Source organism: Trichomycterus rosablanca, chromosome 10 (assembly GCF_030014385.1).
Source record: "Trichomycterus rosablanca isolate fTriRos1 chromosome 10, fTriRos1.hap1, whole genome shotgun sequence".
In the NCBI taxonomy this organism is placed as follows: Eukaryota; Metazoa; Chordata; class Actinopteri; order Siluriformes; family Trichomycteridae; genus Trichomycterus; species Trichomycterus rosablanca.
In genome coordinates this window covers 22,980,090-23,002,953 of record NC_085997.1, presented here as the reverse complement: position 1 = coordinate 23,002,953, position 22,864 = coordinate 22,980,090, and the positions used below count along the sequence as shown (strand labels likewise).

Genomic DNA, 22,864 nt, shown 5'->3' with positions numbered 1-22,864 from the left:
GAGAGAACTTTCTCATACAATGTCTGAAGCTTTCAATGATTAGTGCTGTTGTCAAATAATAATATAGATTTCATGAATCCAAAGCATTAGAAGACGAATACCTTTATTTGCCTAATATTCATGTACAGTACAATGAAATGCTTTTTCTGCATGATCCAGCTTGTTTGGAAACTGGGTCAGAGCACAGGGTCAGTCATTGTACAGTGCCCCTGGAGCAGACAGGGTAAAGGGCCTTGCTCAAGGGCCCAACAGTGTCTGCATAGCAGAGCCTGGATTTACGCTGACAATCTTCTGAAACCACTACGCTTTCCAACAGTGAGGTTCTCAAAGACAAGGCCTATGTGTTGAAAAAACATTACTCAAGTTAATCAAGGTATCAGCGTGGTTAATTTTCGGTAGTTGTTTATAGACTACTTGCAGTATTCAAATAAAATTTTATGTCTTAAAATATATTGCTTTGAAAAAAAAAAATCAATCCCATGTTTTATCATCTTACAAAATTCCAGGTATATATATATTTTTTAGCTAATTCAATGTGTACTGTTAAATTCATATAAAAGCCATTCAACAGTTTGTTGACTACATTTGTTAACAGTTATTAAGACTACATTTGACCATCTCTTTGTAAGGCCTATCAGTATGTGATGACAAAAAAACAAGAAGCATTTACAACAATGGCGAGTACAGGACCATGTAGCCAAATATTAACATTTAGCCTTAAATTTGTCTTTCATAAGAAGCTATAGAAAATATAAAACTACAGCCACGCCACCAATGTCAGGCCACCTCTTTTTGTCAAGATAGAATAACTTAAATTGACTACTGTGGCATAACCTGTTGGACAGTTGCAGGAGTCGCTGGCTGCTCTGGTCAAGATGGTATGATAAGTGGTGGAGCACTAGCAACTTGGAAAGTTGGAAGTTGGAAAAGACTGTAAATGTCACTGTAGGCAATATTCATGCTACAACCATATTCAGGGTATTACATCAAGGTTGGCTTTCATGTAAGAGCTGTGAGAAATGGACACACGTACTCAGACAGGGTGGGCAGCGCAGTGGTCTAACAGGTAGTGGGGTTCTTCTGTACAACACCAGGGTTCTGTGGTCGTAAGGTTACCACAAAGTGGTTATATTATAAGATTTTTTCATGCTCTTTTTATGTTCACATGGGTTTAATCCATGTATTCTTATTTCCTTCTGCCTCCTAAAAGCATAAAAATAAGCTGCTCTTAATTCACACTCGGTGTAAGTACAACATTGTATAAATAAGTAATGTCCTGAGATTGATTGGTGCCCTGTTTTAACAGTATTCCCACCTTCTATTCAGTGTTTTATGGTAGGCTTTACACTTACTGCAACTGCAGTAAATGAATGTTACTTAACCAGAATGTGAAAAAATACGTATGGATTTAGACTGGGGTGTACTTTAAAATAATGTGTATTTATTCATCAGAAATACTTTTACATATGATACCTTTACATACAGAGCTGCACATCATGTAACGTTTATGTGACCTGACTTCATGTTTTCCCTGCATTGCTTTTTTCTCAATATTTTCTAGATGGAGTTGCTTTATCAAATAAAGCTGAACAGAACAGAAGTTCTCCGCCAGCAAGAGTTCAGGGCTGTAAAGCTAATGTCCAGGAAAGGAGGAAACCAGCCAAGACTACGTCTGAACCTGTTAAAAAAACAAAACTAGGTTTTAAAGCAGTCAAGGTTCGGAATTACAACATTAAAGACTGAAAATAAGCTAACGTGGCAAATTAACTACAAAGTTTTGAAAATAAGTTTTTTTAGCTCTAAATATTTGATATATTTGTCACTCTAGCTTCAGATCCTTACATATGCAAAATGTAATATAGGACAAGGGAAACGTAAAGAAACACTGTTTTTAAATTATTGATTCATTGCTTGAAGGAAATGATACCTATTTATTTGCAACACTTATATCCCCTAAATCGTAACTGCTGACCTAAACTAAACTTAAACACTGCTTCTGCCACCAACAACTACGAACAAATCATGTTTTTTGCATAATTGCGTAAAACCAATATGATTTCAAGGTTTTAAGCTTGAACTGCTAGATAAGGTTCTTCCTAAAGCATCTCAATGGGGTTCAAGTCAGGACTTTGACTAAGTCTTTCCAAAACAATAATTTTGAGCTATTTGGAGCTGGACTTGCTTTCGTGCCTTGGACTGTTGTCTTGTTGCTTAGAATGAGTTACCACTGTTCCAAGTCTCATTTTAAAGACAATTAATTACAATTACTGTGATCCACTTGAGTCTGACAGCCTTGAAAATTGGTTTGTAATACTTTGTAGATATATTTTGAATACCTTTGTTTTTCATCTTGTATTTCTTTTAATTTTTGGCTGCTTCTTGAGACCTTTTAGGGCTAGGTGGTGTTAAATAAACACAAAATACAGCTTTAAATGATTATTTTATTCATCAGAACAGTTACTCAGCTGTTATGATTGTCATTTTTTTAATTGGATAAATAGACAAATACGCAAAAAAATATTTAGAAAGAGGTAAATACTTTTCATTGAACTGTATATTGATAAGTGTTATGTTTTTTGGTGATAATGTTTGAAAATAAAATATTTTTATAGCCTATAACTTGGTTGTGTGGTTGTATTTTACCTAAAGTATAAATATGTAACATAGAAACAGTGGTGGCTTATTTGGTAAGGCCCTGAGATAGTTGGCTGTCTAAACGAGTGTTAACTCTCACCTTCATGCTTTGACATTATTCTGTATAATTCTGTATATTTTTTTCTCCCAATCTACTCATTTCCAGTCCTCCACTACAATTTTTCTGCGACACAGACCACCCCAGATAGTCTGGTAGAAAGTCACCGTCACTCTTGTGGAGCTGGACTTCTCGTAGTCACACTTCTCCTGCAGGCACATCGACCAGACAGCAGGGGTCGCTATTGCAACTGCAATAAGGAGTGACCTCATGTGGCCTTCAATTCCTCTCACACGTCCAGTTGTGTCTGTTGAGCATCCTGCCAGGACAATCACATCACTGATGAGCTACTGTGTTAGACCTCCAAACACCCCTCTGTAAGTTATGAGGAATAAGGTTTAAAAAAAAAAAAAAAATAGATACACAGTTTTTTTATTAAGCCCAAAGTGATCTGCATTTTTGAATTTGCAATAAAGTGCTTAGTGTATTCCAAAGCATTATAAATAGTGTAAATAAATATTTAAATAGAATAATCAATTTACTCACCCTGAAGAGGTGCAAATACAAACCACTTAAAAATATTTGACAGGTTTTAAACAACACTAGGAAAACAGACTAGTATTTGTGGTGTCTCTAAAATTACATTGTAATTTCTTTTTCTGAAAAGTAAAAATTTTATGCACATGGTTAATAATGGGGTTAAATATTTTTATACATATTTGTGTAATGACTGTTGGGCTTGTCACTACACCAGAATGTGTACCAATATAAAAGTCATTCATCATTAATTGTAGCATGTGCTGATAATTATAGCATGAAAATCTGAATTTATGTACAGAACTCAGTGGAATTCTTTTAAACACACCAATATTTTAATACTCCAGTTTTCCTCTAGCACTTAAAACATGCAAAAGATTGACTAGATTTAAATTATGTTTAATTGGGTGCATGTTTAACAATATAGGATGTACATTGCCTTGTTCCCAGTGTTTAGGGTTTGTGCCCTATCCACTGCGACCCTGACCAGGACAGTGAATAGAAAAATTTCCTTTTTTAATATTTCTTTATACATGCATATTGTCAGTCTGTTTTGGGAAGCAAACTTGCTTAGATATTTGTGCTCCACTGAAAATTTTTAGATTTTATATAGACAATAAAAAAATCAGTCAGTGGATGTACAAGTGAACTCAAGTAACCCTGTTTACAAACCACGCCCTCTTTCTTACATCACAATCTGTGCTGTGTGGAAGAAGTCTCCACCCACTACTTAGTCAGCACATCACCCTACACTTAGCAACGCCCATATTTCAGTTTCATTGAATCAGACCAACTGCGACCCTGACCTGGATGAATGAATGAATGAATGAGTGAATGAATGATTAATTGCATTTGCAAATAAATCTATTCAATCACTTCAAGGCAAACGCCTAAATTTCAGTGTGCAATCGCCGCAGCATGTGCTTAGTTAAAGAGTTAAAAGTACACAGATTTGTATCTGTAATTTATGGATCTTATCCATGTTAAAATATTGCATAATAATATTTTTTTTTTTAGTACATTCCCGTACAGCTGATTTTTTTAACAGCAATCAGGGTAAATACATAATCAATAAAACCCTGTCTATGCCTGATAAGCCCTGTGCAATACGTCTGACCCTGTACCACGAAGCAGTAAAACGGTCTGGATCGCGGACAAACAGTACGGTGTGTAAACCTGTGTGTGATGTTGCACAGACCTGTCTTTACCTTGCTGAACTTGAGTAACCCAGATTCTGGGAGGGGATTGGTTCAGTGATTGGCTGGAGCAGACCTGCCTCTTTTCTCATTGGACCATAGTGTACAGCTAGCTGTCAGCCCATGTGGCGTGGCTACAGAACATGGCAAACATTTAAATGAACCGGTTCCTAGAGAGAAGCATCTCAGCAGTGATCGTGAATTTTAGGGCAAGGCAGGGCAGTCAAAGGGCCTGTTCACCTATCCACCAGGAACCTACAGACACACAGAGATATAAAATAATTACCCGGAGGGTAATACCGGCCAGCTCAGCATCTACTGACGTCACACGATCATCCATCCTCCAGTATCTTTCAAGCCTTATCACAACTGGTAAGTAATGCAATCTGTTACTTTAATTGTTCTGTCCCGCATTAATGACTGTCCTTAATTATCTTTATTATATAGAGTGTACTCGTACTGATGTGATCATTAATAGTGGCAGCATATTGAATGTGGATAGTTTTAAATGCAATCGATGTTTCTGTGCATTCATTCAACAGTGAATATTTTTTAAGAGATATTTTTTCTAAATTTGCATATAAATGTTAATATGCTACATTTACAACCTAGATAATTTGGTCAATAATATGGCATTGCGTCTTTAAACACATTACAATGTTTTACATTCCTGAGATTAAATATGTGATCTAATAATGTATGTTAGGTAGTGTTTAAGCCTTTGTAAAGTGCAACATCCTCTTCTGCCTGTGGATGAATTTAAAATTGCTTGCTTTTGCATGCTGCGGAAGAACGAATCCGTTTAGAACACAGCCATGATATGGTGGCTAAACAGAAGTAGCAAGTAACGTAAAACATTAAATATGTGGAATTAATCGCACTTTATCGTTTTAACGAGTCTTGATTATGTTTCAGTATTAAATAGAAAAACTAAATTTAGTGGTGCTAAACAAAAGCTATTTTTAAGACTAGCAATTTTTCAGCATACAAAAGATGGAACACGATACAATTGGTATTTGCCATTTATATGTAAATAGTACATGCGTAGCTGTGGATAATTTGAACATTTGTTGCTTATTTTAAGACTTTGAATTTCATTAGGTGACAACATGTCTTTAAAACTTTGCAGTTTAATTCCATTTTGTTAAATAGAGTAGACGTTAGGCTGCTATATAAACTGGTGTTTAGCTATTTTCATAGGATGTCTTTACAACTTCAATCCGCATCTGTCGGCCTCCCTTTGGTTTGTATCCCAAATTCCTTTCTTTTATAGATATAGTGCACTACCTAGGCAGCAAAAACCGTTACTTTATAACTTGTGTAGAACACTAGAATAAGTAAGACTAAGCTTTTTGGGACACAACCATAGTGTTTTACAGAAGAAGCAAATTGCTAATTCAGATGACTGGCTGTTCAGCTGCTGTTCACATTATGTTGTTAGATTGAATATTGGCTTTATTAAAAGATACTAGTTGGAAAGTTAGATAAATATCACTAAACCTCTAACACTAAATTGTCTCTAGGTGTGAGCGAGTTTGTATTTTTGTTATATATAACTCTCTTTCCTCCCTACAACCCTATTCAGGATAATCTGAAACCTATTGCATTGTTACAGTTCATTGCTTGAGAACAATTGTAGCACATGTACTCAACGTTACTGTGGAAAATCTGCAGTATGTAATTAGGTGTTGATCCTAATTGTTTGGTTAGTCAAAAACAAAAAACGTCCCTTTTTAAACAATATTCATTAATTCAAGTGCTATAAATTAGTATCTAGTCTAGCCATGTTGACCAGTGTGCAGAGATGTACAGTAAGGTGGTATTAATGGGTTGGCATGTAGTTTAAGTGTGGAATTTGCCACTGTGTCACACAGCGGGCCTGAATTTAATCGAGTTTGACAGTTCCCAGAGTTCTCTGCGGATAAGACCGGCCATCTGCAGCCAGAGATCTTTCTTTTTGGTCAGCATCCAGTGCCATCCACCATATCGCTGTAGTCACTGTTTCGTATCTATAGCAGAGCTTCCAGACGTTCCATTTACACTACGTTACATTTCTCTTTCTCATTCAAGATGAAACTCTGGCTCTGAATTAGAGATTCTGTTGATTAGTATGACATTCCATAAACGAAGACAATACTGTGACTTGTATGCTGGGCTTAAGATTGGGGCATGATGTCAAATCGTGTGTCAATAGGTGTCTGTCATGCATGTATAGAGCTTATGTAAATCTGGGTCAGGTAGATTCCACACTCGTACTGGAAATCCATTCACTTCCTTCCTCTAAATGTGCTTCGACCTCAGTGCGGATGATCAAGTAAAGAGATACTTTAATTAACTTATTTCTGAAAGGGTCATTCAATACAAATCTATCAAAAGCTTGACGTTTTTCAGCCTGGTACATGTTTGCATGTCAGCACCTGCCTGGTGAAATCAGCACTTAGCTGTGTCCATGCCAACAATCAGTAATATGAGCTCTTAGCACGCACCATTCTTACATGAACAGGAAGGTAAAATACAGTGATAATTTAACAATGAAACTTAAATGCCTCTTCCTATAAACATGTGATGGTCTGGATCTTAAAAACAAATTCTCTTGAATATACACTTTGTAGCCTAAAGTATGTGAACACCTGACCTTATTGGTCATTATCATAGCCATTATTATGGCCCTTACATTTGTAGCTAAAACAGCATTCACATGTCTGAGAAGACGTCTTCCCATAGTGCACCCTGGTGCCATGTGTTCCCCAGGTAAGCGACGCACACACACCCGGCCATCCACGTGATGCAAAAGAAAACGTGATTCATCAGACCAGGCCAGCTTCTTCCATTGTTCTGTGGTCCAGTTCCGATGCTCTCGTGTCCACTGTTGGCGCTTTCGGGGGTGGACAGGGGTCAGCATGGGCAGCCCCATACCTAACAAACTGCGATGCACTGTGCATTCTGACACCTTTCTATCAGAACCAGCATTAACTTCTTCAGCAATTTGAGCTACAGTAGCTCATCTGTTGGATCGGACCACACGGACCAGCCTTCGCTTCCCAAGTGCATCACTGAGCCTTGGCTGCCCATGACCCTTTCGCCGGTTTACCACTGTTCCTTCCTTGGACCACTTTTGATAGATACTGACCACTGCAGACCGGGAACACCCCACAAGAGCTGCAGGTTTGGAGATGCTCTGACCCAGTCGTCTAGCCATCACAATTTGGTCCTTGTCAGAGTCGCTCAAATCCTTACGCTTGCCCATTTTTCCTGCTTCTAACACTTTGAGGTTAAAATGTTCACTTGCTGTCTAATATATCCCACCCACTAACAGGTGCCGTGATGAAGAGATAATCAGTGTTATTCACTTCACATGTCAGTGGCCATAATGTCCTGGTTGGTGTATCTTATTTTGTCATATAAGCCTCTGCGTCCAGTTCTGAACCAACATACAGTATCTAGTGTAACAACTGTGGATTACAACCCCTGGCAAAAATTATGGAATCACCACTCTTGAAAGATGTTCTGTCAATTGTTTAATTTTGTAGAAAAAAAATAAATCACAGACATGCCACAAAACTATCATTTTTCAAAATGTCAACCTTCTGGCATTAAGAAACAATAAAAAAAAGAAACAAATATAATAGTTGTGGTCAGTCACAATTGCTTTTTTTAGATCAAGTAGAGGAAAAAAATCACTCAAATCTGAGGAAAAAATTATGGAATCACTCTGTAATTTGCAGTTTAAAAACAAAACATCTGCAGCAGATTAGATTTGCTAATTATTCTTCAGTTTAAAAAGAGTGCTTACACCTCGGAGAGCTGTTGCACAAAGCAGATTGTCATGAATCATGGTTCCGACACAAGATATGTCAGTTGAAACAAATGAGAGGATTATAAAACTCCTTCAAGAAGATAAATCATTGTGGAATGTCGCAAAAAGATGTTGGTTGTTCCCAGTAAGCTGTGTTTAAAATCTGGACCAAGTACAAACAAAATGGGAAGGTTGTAAAAGGGAAGCATACTGGTAGACCAAGTAAGACATCAAAGCATCAAGATAGAAAACAAAGCAATATGTCTTGAAAACAGAAAATGCACAACAAAACAAATGAGAAACAAGTGGCCGGAAAGTGGAGTCAATGTCTGTGACTGAACTGTAAGAAATCACCTAAAAGAAATGGGATTTACATACAGAAAAGCCAAACAAAAGCCACCATTAACACCTACAAAGAAAAGAACAAGGTTAAAGTAGGCTAAAGAAAAGCAATCATGGACTGTGGGTAACTGGATAAAAGTGATCTTCAGTGATGAATCGCGAATCTGCATTGGGCAAGGTGATGATGCTGGAACTTTTGTTTGGTGTCTGTCCAATGAAATTTATGAAGATAACTACCTAAAGAAAACATGTTAATTTCCACAGTTGTTGATGATATGGGCCTGCATGTCGGGTAAAGGCACAGGGGAGATGGTCTTCAATAAATGCCAAAGTCCACATTGAAATTTTGGACGCTTTTCTTATTCCATCAGTTGAAAGGATGTTTTGGTGATGATGACTTCATTTTTCAAGATGATAATGCATCTTGCCATAGGGCAAAGGACGTGAAAACTTTCCTTCAAGAAAACATATAATGTCAATGGCATGGCCTGCAAATAGTCCGGATCTCAATCCATTTGAAAATCTCTGGTGGAAATTGAAGAAAATGGTCAATGACAAGGTTCCAACCTGCAAAGCTGATCTGGCAACAGCAAGAGACAGTTGAAGGCAGATTGATGAAGAATACTGTTTGTCATTAGTTAACTCCATGCCTCATAGAGTTTAAACCATTATAAAAGCCAGAGGTGGTGCAACAAAGTAATAATGGTGCAGTGTTTTCTAATGATTCCATAATTTTTTCCTCAGATTTGAGTGATTCCATATTTTTTTCCTCTACTTGATCTAAAAAAAAAGCAATTGTGACTGACCACAACTATTATATTTGTTTCTTTTTTTATTGTTTCTTAATGCCAGAGGGTTGACAGTTTGAGAAATGATAGTTTTGTGGCATGTCTGTGATTTATTTTTTTTCTACAAAATTAAACAATTGAAAGAACGTCTTCCAAGAGTGGTGATTCCATAATTTTTGCCAGGGGTTGTATTATAAAAGTAGAAATATATTTATGTAAAGTGTATTTTTTGGTTTTGTGTCCTTATATGGGTTCTCCAGTTTCAGAAACATGCCTCGAGGTAATTTGGCTTTGCTGAAGTTCTCTTAGGTGCCAGTTCTTGCCAAAAGGGGCCAATGTTGTAAACAATGTAGCATTGTCGGCATTCTGCTTTAGGGACAGTTTCCCATGGATTTCCCTTGCACTGCAGTTACAGTATAAGGGAAATGTCTTAATGCTCAATTTAAGTGTGTAAGGGACTTGAAAAACTGTTATATACAATTTAGAAATATAGTTACATGGTATAAACTTATTGTAGACTTCGATTCAGGTTGCCCTCTTGTGAGCACTGGCACTTGTTTGAGCGAAGCACAACAGAGTGACACTTTGTGCTCAACACACAGCTTGATTTGTTGCTTCATTAAACAGCAATCCCATTCCTGGCTTTGCTTTGTGGATGGCTCTTGTATGCACAAAATGAATGTGGTGTCCCTAAAGCAGGACACAAACCCTACAGTTCGGTATGCTACCCCCTTTCTCTCAAAGCACTGAACTTTCTGCTCAAGCCCTGTCTTAGTCTAGATGAATTGTGTCTCAGATGTGTTGCTGAATTGCCACCTGACATACGGTTATTTATTATAATTGCAACATTAGTTTTCTAATGGGATTTCTCTCTTGTCACCTTTTGGCAGAAACCACAGAAACTCTAACATCACCATGGAGGACATTGTAATAGCAGGAATTTCAGGTCGTCTTCCAGAGTCTGAAAATTTGGAAGAATTTTGGCAGAACCTTTTCAATGGAGTCGACATGGTCACAGAGGACGACAGGCGGTGGAAGCCAGGTATTCTGCAAAATGACATCTGTATGCTTGTAGGATTTATAATAATCTCAGATATGCAAGTTATAACATTTTGTACTAGTTAAATCGTCAGCAGCTATTGTTAGAAATTCTTAGTTTATAACATTTAGACTTTATATCTATAAAGAACACAAGAACAGTCTTAACCTACCTTGCAGCCACAAAAATAAAAACATAAAATAGCCCAAGTTATAAAGACAAGATAAAATATACACAGAAACATAATAACTATCTTGCCATAGAATTACACATATGCATTAAAATCCAAATAAATGAAATCAATAAATTATATCTATGAAGCAAATTTGACTAGTTATATATGACCATGCATCTGCACCCAATGTTATTTTGCTTATACTGTATAATATTACATATTTACTAGTAAATTTTAATAAATGTGTATTATGTCCAGTTTACAAGTATTAATCAAGATTCTACACTACATTACTAACAATACTCATTTTAAATAGCTGTTATTGTACTTTTAATTTACAGTAATGTAATCATTAACAGTATCCAATATATCTACAACTATATACTAGATATTTGAAAACACCTTTATTGCATGCATATTGCAACAAGTCAATCATAACTAATATACTGTATATATATATATATATATATATATATATATATATATATATATATATATACAGTGTATCACAAAAGTGAGTACACCCCTCACATTTCTGCAAATATTTCATTATATCTTTTCATGGGACAACACTATAGAAATAAAACTTGGATATAACTTAGAGTAGTCAGTGTACAGCTTGTATAGCAGTGTAGATTTACTGTCTTCTGAAAATAACTCAACACACAGCCATTAATGTCTAAATAGCTGGCAACATAAGTGAGTACACCCCACAGTCAACATGTCCAAATTGTGCCCAAAGTGTCAATATTTTGTGTGACCACCATTATTATCCAGCACTGCCTTAACCCTCCTGGGCATGGAATTCACCAGAGCTGCACAGGTTGCTACTGGAATCCTCTTCCACTCCTCCATGATGACATCACGGAGCTGGTGGATGTTAGACACCTTGAACTCCTCCACCTTCCACTTGAGGATGCGCCACAGGTGCTCAATTGGGTTTAGTCCATCACCTTTACCTTCAGCTTCCTCAGCAAGGCAGTTGTCATCTTGGAGGTTGTGTTTGGGGTCGTTATCCTGTTGGAAAACTGCCATGAGGCCCAGTTTTCGAAGGGAGGGGATCATGCTCTGTTTCAGAATGTCACAGTACATGTTGGAATTCATGTTTCCCTCAATGAACTGCAGCTCCCCAGTGCCAGCAACACTCATGCAGCCCAAGACCATGATGCTACCACCACCATGCTTGACTGTAGGCAAGATACAGTTGTCTTGGTACTTCTCACCAGGGTGCCGCCACACATGCTGGACACCATCTGAGCCAAACAAGTTTATCTTGGTCTCGTCAGACCACAGGGCATTCCAGTAATCCATGTTCTTGGACTGCTTGTCTTCAGCAAACTGTTTGCGGGCTTTCTTGTGCGTCAGCTTCCTTCTGGGATGACGACCATGCAGATCGAGTTGATGCAGTGTGCGGCGTATGGTCTGAGCACTGACAGGCTGACCTCCCACGTCTTCAACCTCTGCAGCAATGCTGGCAGCACTCATGTGTCTATTTTTTAAAGCCAACCTCTGGATATGACGCCGAACACGTGGACTCAACTTCTTTGGTCGACCCTGGCGAAGCCTGTTCCGAGTGGAACCTGTCCTGGAAAACCGCTGTATGACCTTGGCCACCATGCTGTAGCTCAGTTTCAGGGTGTTAGCAATCTTCTTATAGCCCAGGCCATCTTTGTGGAGAGCAACAATTCTATTTCTCACATCCTCAGAGAGTTCTTTGCCATGAGGTGCCATGTTGAATATCCAGTGGCCAGTATGAGAGAATTGTACCCAAAACACCAAATTTAACAGCCCTGCTCCCCATTTACACCTGGGACCTTGACACATGACACCAGGGAGGGACAACGACACATTTGGGCACAATTTGGACATGTTCACTGTGGGGTGTACTCACTTATGTTGCCAGCTATTTAGACATTAATGGCTGTGTGTTGAGTTATTTTCAGAAGACAGTAAATCTACACTGCTATACAAGTTGTACACTGACTACTCTAAGTTATATCCAAGTTTCATGTCTATAGTGTTGTCCCATGAAAAGATATAATGAAATATTTGCAGAAATGTAAGGGGTGTACTCACTTTTGTGATACACTGTATATATATATATATATATATATATACAGTGTATCACAAAAGTGAGTACACCCCTCACATTTCTGCAAATATTTTATTATATCTTTTCATGGGACAACACTATAGAAATAAAACTTGGATATAACTTAGAGTAGTCAGTGTACAGCTTGTATAGCAGTGTAGATTTACTGTCTTCTGAAAATAACTCAACACACAGCCATTAATGTCTAAATAGCTGGCAACATAAGTGAGTACACCCCACAGTGAACATGTCCAAATTGTACCCAAATGTGTCGTTGTCCCTCCCTGGTGTCATGTGTCAAGGTCCCAGGTGTAAATGGGGAGCAGGGCTGTTAAATTTGGTGTTTTGGGTACAATTCTCTCATACTGGCCACTGGATATTCAACATGGCACCTCATGGCAAAGAACTCTCTGAGGATGTGAGAAATAGAATTGTTGCTCTCCACAAAGATGGCCTGGGCTATAAGAAGATTGCTAACACCCTGAAACTGAGCTACAGCATGGTGGCTAAGGTCATACAGCGGTTTTCCAGGACAGGTTCCACTCGGAACAGGCTTCGCCAGGGTCGACCAAAGAAGTTGAGTCCACGTGTTCGGCGTCAAATCCAGAGGTTGGCTTTAAAAAATAGACACATGAGTGCTGCCAGCATTGCTGCAGAGGTTGAAGACGTGGGAGGTCAGCCTGTCAGTGCTCAGACCATACGCCGCACACTGCATCAACTCGGTCTGCATGGTCGTCATCCCAGAAGGAAGCTGACGCACAAGAAAGCCCGCAAACAGTTTGCTGAAGACAAGCAGTCCAAGAACATGGATTACTGGAATGCCCTGTGGTCTGACGAGACCAAGATAAACTTGTTTGGCTCAGATGGTGTCCAGCATGTGTGGCGGCGCCCTGGTGAGAAGTACCAAGACAACTGTATCTTGCCTACAGTCAAGCATGGTGGTGGTAGCATCATGGTCTTGGGCTGCATGAGTGTTGCTGGCACTGGGGAGCTGCAGTTCATTGAGGGAAACATGAATTCCAACATGTACTGTGACATTCTGAAACAGAGCATGATCCCCTCTCTTCGAAAACTTAACGACCCCAAACACAACCTCCAAGATGACAACTGCCTTGCTGAGGAAGCTGAAGGTAAAGGTGATGGACTAAACCCAATTGAGCACCTGTGGCGCATCCTCAAGTGGAAGGTGGAGGAGTTCAAGGTGTCTAACATCCACCAGCTCCGTGATGTCATCATGGAGGAGTGGAAGAGGATTCCAGTAGCAACCTGTGCAGCTCTGGTGAATTCCATGCCCAGGAGGGTTAAGGCAGTGCTGGATAATAATGGTGGTCACACAAAATATTGACACTTTGGGCACAATTTGGACATGTTCACTGTGGGGTGTACTCACTTATGTTGCCAGCCATTTAGACATTAATGGCTGTGTGTTGAGTTATTTTCAGAAGACAGTAAATCTACACTGCTATACAAGTTGTACACTGACTACTCTAAGTTATATCCAAGTTTTATTTCTATAGTGTTGTCCCATGAAAAGATATAATGAAATATTTGCAGAAATGTGAGGGGTGTACTCACTTTTGTGATACACTGTATATGTATATATATATATATATATATATTTACAGGGGTTGGACAATGAAACTGAAACACCTGGTTTTAGACCACAATAATTTATTAGTATTGTGTAGGGCCTCCTTTTGCGGCCAATACAGCATCAATTCGTCTTGGAAATGACATATACAAGTCCTGCACAGTGGTCAGAGGGATTTTAAGCCATTCTTCTTGCAGGATAGTGGCCAGGTCACTACGTGATGCTGGTGGAGGAAACCGTTTCCTGACTCGCTTCTCCAAAACACCCCAAAGTGGCTCAATAATATTTAGATCTGGTGACTGTGCAGGCCATGGGAGATGTTCAACTTCACTTTCATGTTCATCAAACCAATCTTTCACCAGTCTTGCTGTGTGTATTGGTGCATTGTCATCCTGATACACGGCACCGCCATTGGATGCACATGGTCCTCCAGAATGGTTTGGTAGTCCTTGGCAGTGACGCGCCCATCTAGCACAAGTATTGGGCCAAGGGAATGCCATGATATGGCAGCCCAAACCATCACTGATCCACCCCCATGCTTCACTCTGGGCATGCAACAGTCTGGGTGGTATGCTTCTTTGGGGCTTCTCCACACCGTAACTCTCCCGGATGTGGGGAAAACAGTAAAGGTGGACTCATCAGAGAACAATACATGTTTCACATTGTCCACAGCCCAAGATTTGCGCTCCTTGCACCATTGAAACCGACGTTTGGCATTGGCACGAGTGACCAAAGGTTTGGCTATAGCAGCCCGGCCGTGTATATTGACCCTGTGGAGCTCCCGACGGACAGTTCTGGTGGAAACAGGAGAGTTGAGGTGCACATTTAATTCTGCCGTGATTTGGGCAGCCGTGGTTTTATGTTTTTTGGATACAATCCGGGTTAGCACCCGAACATCCCTTTCAGACAGCTTCCTCTTGCGTCCACAGTTAATCCTGTTGGATGTGGTTTGTCCTTCTTGGTGGTATGCTGACATTACCCTGGATACCGTGGCTCTTGATACATCACAAAGACTTGCTGTCTTGGTCACAGATGCGCCAGCAAGACGTGCACCAACAATTTGTCCTCTTTTGAACTCTGGTATGTCACCCATAATGTTGTGTGCATTGCAATATTTTGAGCAAAACTGTGCTCTTACCCTGCTAATTGAACCTTCACACTCTGCTCTTACTGGTGCAATGTGCAATTAATGAAGATTGGCCACCAGACTGGTCCAATTTAGCCATGAAACCTCCCACACTAAAATGACAGGTGTTTCAGTTTCATTGTCCAACCCCTGAATATATATATATACAGTGTATCACAAAAGTGAGTACACCCCTCACATTTCTGCAGATATTTAAGTATATCTTTTCATGGGACAACACTGACAAAATGACACTTTGACACAATGAAAAGTAGTCTGTGTGCAGCTTATATAACAGTGTAAATTTATTCTTCCCTCAAAATAACTCAAAATACAGCCATTAATGTCTAAACCATCGGCAACAAAAGTGAGTACACCCCTAAGAGACTACACCCCTAAATGTCCAAATTGAGCACTGCTTGTCATTTTCCCTCCAAAATGTCATGTGATTTGTTAGTGTTACTAGGTCTCAGGTGTGCATAGGGAGCAGGTGTGTTCAATTTAGTAGTACAGCTCTCACACTCTCTGATACTGGTCACTGAAAGTTCCAACATGGCACCTCATGGCAAAGAACTCTCTGAGGATCTTAAAAGACGAATTGTTGCGCTACATGAAGATGGCCAAGGCTACAAGAAGATTGCCAACACCCTGAAACTGAGCTGCAGCACAGTGGCCAAGATCATCCAGCGTTTTAAAAGAGCAGGGTCCACTCAGAACAGACCTCGTGTTGGTCGTCCAAAGAAGCTGAGTGCACGTGCTCAGCGTCACATCCAGCTGCTGTCTTTGAAAGATAGGCGCAGGAGTGCTGTCAGCATTGCTGCAGAGATTGAAAAGGTGGGGGGTCAGCCTGTCAGTGCTCAGACCATACGCCGCACACTACATCAAATTGGTCTGCATGGCTGTCACCCCAGAAGGAAGCCTCTTCTGAAGTCTCTACACAAGAAAGCCCGCAAACAGTTTGCTGAAGACATGTCAACAAAGGACATGGATTACTGGAACCATGTCCTATGGTCTGATGAGACCAAGATTAATTTGTTTGGTTCAGATGGTCTCAAGCATGTGTGGAGGCAATCAGGAGAGGAGTACAAAGATAAGTGTGTCATGCCTACAGTCAAGCATGGTGGTGGGAATGCCATGGTCTGGGGCTGCATGAGTGCAGCAGGTGTTGGGGAGTTACATTTCATTGAGGGACACATGAACTCCAATATGTACTGTGAAATACTGAAGCAGAGCATGATCCCCTCCCTCCGGAAACTGGTTCGCAGGGCAGTGTTCCAGCATGATAATGACCCCAAACACACCTCTAAGACGACCACTGCTTTATTGAAGAGGCTGAGGGTAAAGGTGATGGACTGGCCAAGCATGTTTCCAGACCTAAACCCAATAGAACATCTTTGGGGCATCCTCAAGCGGAAGGTAGAGGAGCGCAAAGTCTCGAATATCCGCCAGCTCCGTGATGTCGTCATGGAGGAGTGGAAAAGCATTCCAGTGGCAACCTGTGAAGCTCTGGTAAACTCCATGCCCAGGAGAGTTAAGGCAGTTCTGGGAAATAATAGTGGCCACACAAAATATTGACACTTCAGGAACTTTCACTAAGGGGTGTACTCACTTTTGTTGCCGGTGGTTTAGACATTAATGGCTTTATATTGAGTTATTTTGAGGGAAGAATAAATTTACACTGTTATATAAGCTGCACACAGACTACTTTTCATTGTGTCAAAGTGTCATTTTGTCAGTGTTGTCCCATGAAAAGATATACTTAAATATCTGCAGAAATGTGAGGGGTGTACTCACTTTTGTGATACACTGTATATATATATATATATATATATATATATATATATGTATATATATATATATATATATATATATATATATATATATATATATATATAAAATGCAGTAATCAACACAGTGGTAAAGCAGGTATGTTTGTGCTGCACTACTACAAAAAAAGAGAAATTACATTTTGTGCAATTTATTTGTAACATGACTGTTCCTACCACATACCAAAACAAGCCAAAGGTAGATTGGCTTGTCAATCTAGCATTGAGTTGGTAAATGCATGAGTATGTGATAATGTAATGCATTGGCACCCTGTATAGGGTATATTCCTGCCTTACCGTGCCCTACCCTGCTTTGGTGTTTTCTGGGTGGCTCTGGATCCTGAATCGCAATCCTGATGAAGATTAAGTGGTTACTGAAGATAAACTAATAAAGCAACTGACCTTAACACCAACTGGACCTGTGTATAAAGGAACAACTAAAGAACTGAAGGCCTCAGCATTTATGGGTGACTTGGTATAAATGAATGAACCATTAATTCTACTCTGTACCAAAAAATCCTAACATCAATCCACAGTATGAAGCTTAAGTACAAGTGGGTTATGCCACAAAACAATGATTAGAGAAAATCCTCCTCTGAATGTCATAAAAGAGAATGTGGTTTGGTTAAAACAAATTTGCAAAGTATAAAAGATTGATCTCCAGTTATCAAAAGCATTTAGTTGCTGTTCCTGCTGTTAAAGCTGTTACAACCAGTTTAAAAAAAAAAGGAAAGAATTATTATTAAATGTTATTGAATGTTATGTTTACTCACTCTGCTTTGGTCTTACATCAAATTATTTTAAAGATTTTAAATAAATAGGTATGACATGCAGGGGGCAATTACTTTTTTATGGCACTGTGATGCCACATTAAAAATTCAGTGGTGCTCATGCTGGTTTCTTATTTCCTCTCTTATTTGGTCTCCTGTCTACTTTGCTGTTTGTCCTGTGATGGCCTTGATGGACATTTTTTCTTTCTGAATAGCACAATTTCTCCTCTTGTCTCTTTTTCTCTCCTTGGCAATGTGCAAATATTCACATTTATGTGGTAAAGTTCAAGGCTGAGAGTGCTGAGGACTGAGACAGAATCAGTCTGGTGTTTCATAACCAACCTTCCTTTATATTTTTTTCTTTGTCAGGTCTCTACGGTCTCCCTCACAGAAATGGAAAACTAAAATCCATAGACAAATTTGATGCATCCTTCTTCGGTGTCCATCCCAAGCAGGCCCACACCATGGACCCACAACTGAGGCTGATGATGGAGGTGTCATACGAAGCAATCGTTGATGGAGGTCAGTTGCCCAGTATACTGTAGATAAATACCACTTAATTTCCCTCTGTTGTTTGGTGTTTTGTTAATTAACAGTATGCTTTACCCTGGCAGGCATAAACCCAGTCTCGATGCGTGGCTCTAAGACTGGTGTGTACATTGGTGTGAGCGGCTCTGAGGCAGGAGAAGCCTTCAGTAAAGATCCAGAGGAACTGCTGGGGTACAGCATGACTGGCTGCCAGCGTGCAATGTTTGCTAATCGCCTCTCGTACTTCTTTGACTTCAATGGTATGCACACGTTTCTGTAATGAATCAGAATATCCTGAGCCTTTTCTTCAAACACACTGAAGGATCATTTTTGGTTGCATATTCTAAGTGTAAATATACATGCGTGTTAAGCTTTAAATAGCCTGCACCAAAAAATTGCTAAATGACAGCCAGCCAAATGACCAGCCTTTATTACATCACACATTTATCCTGCATATTTTATTTACTAGGGTCCCATATAGGTCTTTATTTTTATAAATACAGAATGTAAAAAAAATTTGCAAGCCACTGACAGGAGCACTATAGGAAATTAGGGCTGTGATTTAGCTATTGATTAGGACAATTTTTTTGTAAAGTTGCTTTGAGACAATGTCTATTGTAAAAAGCGCTATATAAATAAAGTTGACTTGACTTGACTATTGATCAGAAGGCAGGAGGTTGAACCAGCAATTGTTTGCATTGTATTCTTTACAGTTATAAGTCTCTTGGGATAAAAGCATCTGCTAAATCCCTAAAATGTAAATATAACAAATGAAAAGAGCTGTTTTGGGTGGGTGGGTGCGTGTTATTGATTTTGACTCTTTGTGACCATATTGACAGTGATTTTCCTGATTGTCCTGTTTTCTGATGGGTCTTCAAGCTTCTTAATGGTTCTTTATTGTTCCTCTAGTTGTATCCATCCAGCTTGTTGCTGGCTGTCCTCTTTCTTTTTTACCTTAGATTTATTTCCCAATGAATTGGTTCTTCACATAATGTGACCTAAATAAGCTTCATTTTATTTACCTGGCTTTGAGTGATAGGTTGGATTTGGTAAATGATCCATTTGTTTGTCCTCTTTGCCATTCAGTGTTCGCTCATCAACCAAATGCTTCAACAATGTACTTACCCATAAAAGTATAAACCGCAGAAACTAGGCAAAAAGTATGGTAAACGTTTAACACCAGTAAACTCTATGAGATCCATCCTACTATAAAAACAGACAGAATTGGAAACCCCCAAAGCAATGGGAACAAATCATTTACACAAGATGCCAAATTGGACACACCAAGCTCACTCATAACTACCTGCTAAAGGGAGACCAGGCCCCCACTTGCCCCCTCTGTTAAACATCTGTTCTCTACTCATGGCAAAAGATGAATAACAAAATTTTACTATTCAAAGAACTACAAAGAAATCTTCTTCACCAAATCAATTAATCCATGTAAAGTCTTTTCATGAATTCCTATAAAGAAACATATCGACTCCTACTTTGACTTTTTTTAAAATGGAACCTTTTATTTAGCCATGATAATAGCCATAGCAGCTGACATGGCGTTAAAAATCAAACAACCAACAATGGAAACCATTTTCTTCCATGGTACAGCTTTTTATGGTATAAAGAACCTTTTTATGGTATAAAGAACCATAAAGAAGACCCTAGTCTAGATAATTCTGATCTTTAGAGAGACAAATCTTTACATCTGAAGACCTTTTCCAGTTCCTTCATACTTGTTCTGCCAAGTGCCAGTCTGTTCTGCCAACCACTGGATCCTTTGCTGTTAATAACTAGTGTTGATTTTTTTTTTTTGAAAAGTTAGTATCATTTATTGTAGAACATATTTATTATAATATACAGAAGATGCTTTTTAAATTATTGTGAAGCCGGAAGCTTGTAAAACTATATAGATAAACTAAGATTTTAGTAAGGATAAGTAGTGATCCTTGAACAATTTTGCATTATGAAATAAATATACCTTAAATTAATAAGAACAAAATAATAAAAACTAACTCTTAATGTTAAAACCCATAATAATGCTATAACCTGTTGGAATAGCACTTCCATTTGTTACTATTGTGTAATAATGAAAATAAATAAAGTCTAGTGTTTTTTTAAAATGATCAGAAACGTCTCACTCCTAAAGTCTCACCCTTGGTCACTATTATTTAACTGTGTCATAAGTCATTTATTGCGTAGTATTATATTTCATAAGCACGTTTAAATGACTTAGAGCTGTAGCGTTTTTATTTTTTCCCTCTTTTTAAAGGGCCCAGCACAGCCATTGATACAGCATGCTCTTCCAGTCTCCTGGCTCTGGAGAATGCCTTTAGTGCTATTTGGCATGGCCAGTGCGATGCAGCTCTTGTGGGTGGAGTCAACCTGCTACTCAAACCCAACACCTCAGTCCAGTTCATGAAACTGGGCATGCTCAGTCCAGATGGGGCCTGCAAGTCTTTTGATGTATCAGGTAATGTCATCATTATTAAGGTTGTAGTTTTTGTAGTTCCCATCTAGAAAATTCATTTTTATTTCTTGTAAGTAATTTTATCAGTCATTATGTCTGTAATTCAATTATTGTCTATAAAATAGCTGCGCTATGACAACTGCAGCTTTCACACCAGGTGTCAAGTTTTAAACTTTACTGTTTCATTTCTCGAATAGGAAATGGTTACTGTCGTTCAGAAGCTGCAGTTGTGGTGCTCCTTACTAGGAAATCCATGGCCAAAAGAGTCTATGCTACCATTCTTAATGCTGGCAACAATACAGATGGCTACAAAGAGCAAGGTATTGCATACATTCCTAACAATCAATCATGATTACATTTGTTTTGTTAATTTTACATCCAACATGTATCTGCCAAATTGCTGATGTATAACGGTGACCAGGCTTCTCAGGGTTCTTCAGACTTCCCCTTTTCCCCAGTGCCTGCTGACACTTCAGTAGCATTTCTAAACAGAAGATTGAAATATGGGTGAAATGACGTAGAAGTGTTTAAATGGATACAAAGGGTGTGTTAGACGTCAGCTTTTCATTTATTGTGATTTGAGAAAACCTAAATAATGGGAAAGAAAACTAAACTAACATGTCATCAGTAGGATGAAAATGAAGTAATACATAATTATAATAATCCCCATCATTATAATTATAAAGTAAAACAATTACAGTTGTATTGGTTTTGTCAAAATGCTGATACTGATGTGGATGTATTTCATAGCTGTATGAATTACAAAAATGTGGAAAAAACAAACAGCTGTTTGATGGTGTGGGGTGTTCTGTTTCTCTCCAGGTGTTACGTTTCCATCCGGGGAAATGCAACAACGCCTGGTCCGCTCCCTCTACCAAGAAGTTAGCATTTCCCCTGAGCAGGTTGAGTACATTGAAGCCCACGGCACTGGCACCAAGGTGAGTCATCATGTACCATTACTGTATATTTACAAATACAAACATGTTTACATTAAGGTTGGCTTTAAAATCGATTGTTTTGCTCTTTTAGGTTGGAGATCCACAGGAAGTAAACGGCATTGTCAGTGTGTTCTGCCAATCAAAACGTGAGCCTTTGTTAATAGGGTCCACCAAATCCAACATGGGCCATCCTGAACCTGCCTCTGGCCTGGCTGCCCTTGCTAAAGTAAGTCTCCACATATGTACTGCACAGACTATAACTGACACAAACCCCCAGACCCTTGTTTTTTTCAGACTTTGCTACCTGAGAGCAGATCCAGACCACATCTGAAAGAAAATTTTAAATTTAATGAAACTTCCAATATATATATTTTTTTTTCAATGCTTTTTTCTTGATCATGGTTCCCCAGGATCACTGGGCACAATGCAGTATCCCGTGCCCATCCCCATCCCCAATTGAGTCAATCACAATCTCCAGTCCACCTAAATCAATCATTGACTCATTGGTTTAGTTCCTTAAAACACATACTAGCAGCTCACTTAAATGGGTATACTGTTGTGCCTTCTTTGTAATGATGATGCTGGTACAGGTCTACATTAACATTATGTAAAGAACCATAACTGTAAGGTATATAAATACAAATAAAAAAGAGAAACTTGTTCACCTAATGTCGTCCACCTTCAGTAATGTAATGTTCAATTTATTAAGAACGCCACTTCAAAAACAGCCAATGATTTATCACACCCAACTTCCCAGTTATATTTGCCTCTTTCCTCTGGACTGTAACATATTTTAACCAAACATGTCCACAACTGTGTTAACTGAGGGTTAAAGGCCTTGCCCAGGTACCCAATTGTGGCAACTTGGTGGTGATAGGGCTTGAACAATAGCAACAGTCTGATTACTAGTCCATTAGTCCATTAAATGTTAATGCTCAACGAGCACCTTGATGTTCTCAGGAACAAA

General features: G+C 38.9%; 2 protein-coding genes across 3 annotated transcripts in view; both read left to right on the top strand.

Annotated features, from left to right (window-relative positions):
• The window catches only part of ccdc57 (coiled-coil domain containing 57), a 32,900-nt gene extending 30,292 nt beyond the window's left edge, over nt 1–2,608 (top strand). For both annotated transcript variants that reach the window (XM_063002965.1, XM_063002964.1), the window contains one exon: nt 1,562–2,608. In XM_063002965.1, the coding sequence (XP_062859035.1) occupies nt 1,562–1,743 (182 nt within the window). In that variant the 3' untranslated portion in view covers nt 1,744–2,608. The remainder of the gene's footprint in view (nt 1–1,561) is intronic.
• A 1,978-nt stretch (nt 2,609–4,586) lies between these two features.
• The window catches only part of fasn (fatty acid synthase), a 41,251-nt gene continuing 22,973 nt past the window's right edge, over nt 4,587–22,864 (top strand). The window contains exons 1-8 of the mRNA XM_063002963.1: nt 4,587–4,797; nt 10,242–10,393; nt 18,340–18,492; nt 18,585–18,758; nt 20,762–20,962; nt 21,157–21,279; nt 21,782–21,897; nt 21,989–22,123. Of these exons, the coding sequence (XP_062859033.1) occupies nt 10,267–10,393; nt 18,340–18,492; nt 18,585–18,758; nt 20,762–20,962; nt 21,157–21,279; nt 21,782–21,897; nt 21,989–22,123 (1,029 nt within the window). The 5' untranslated portion in view covers nt 4,587–4,797; nt 10,242–10,266. The remainder of the gene's footprint in view (nt 4,798–10,241; nt 10,394–18,339; nt 18,493–18,584; nt 18,759–20,761; nt 20,963–21,156; nt 21,280–21,781; nt 21,898–21,988; nt 22,124–22,864) is intronic.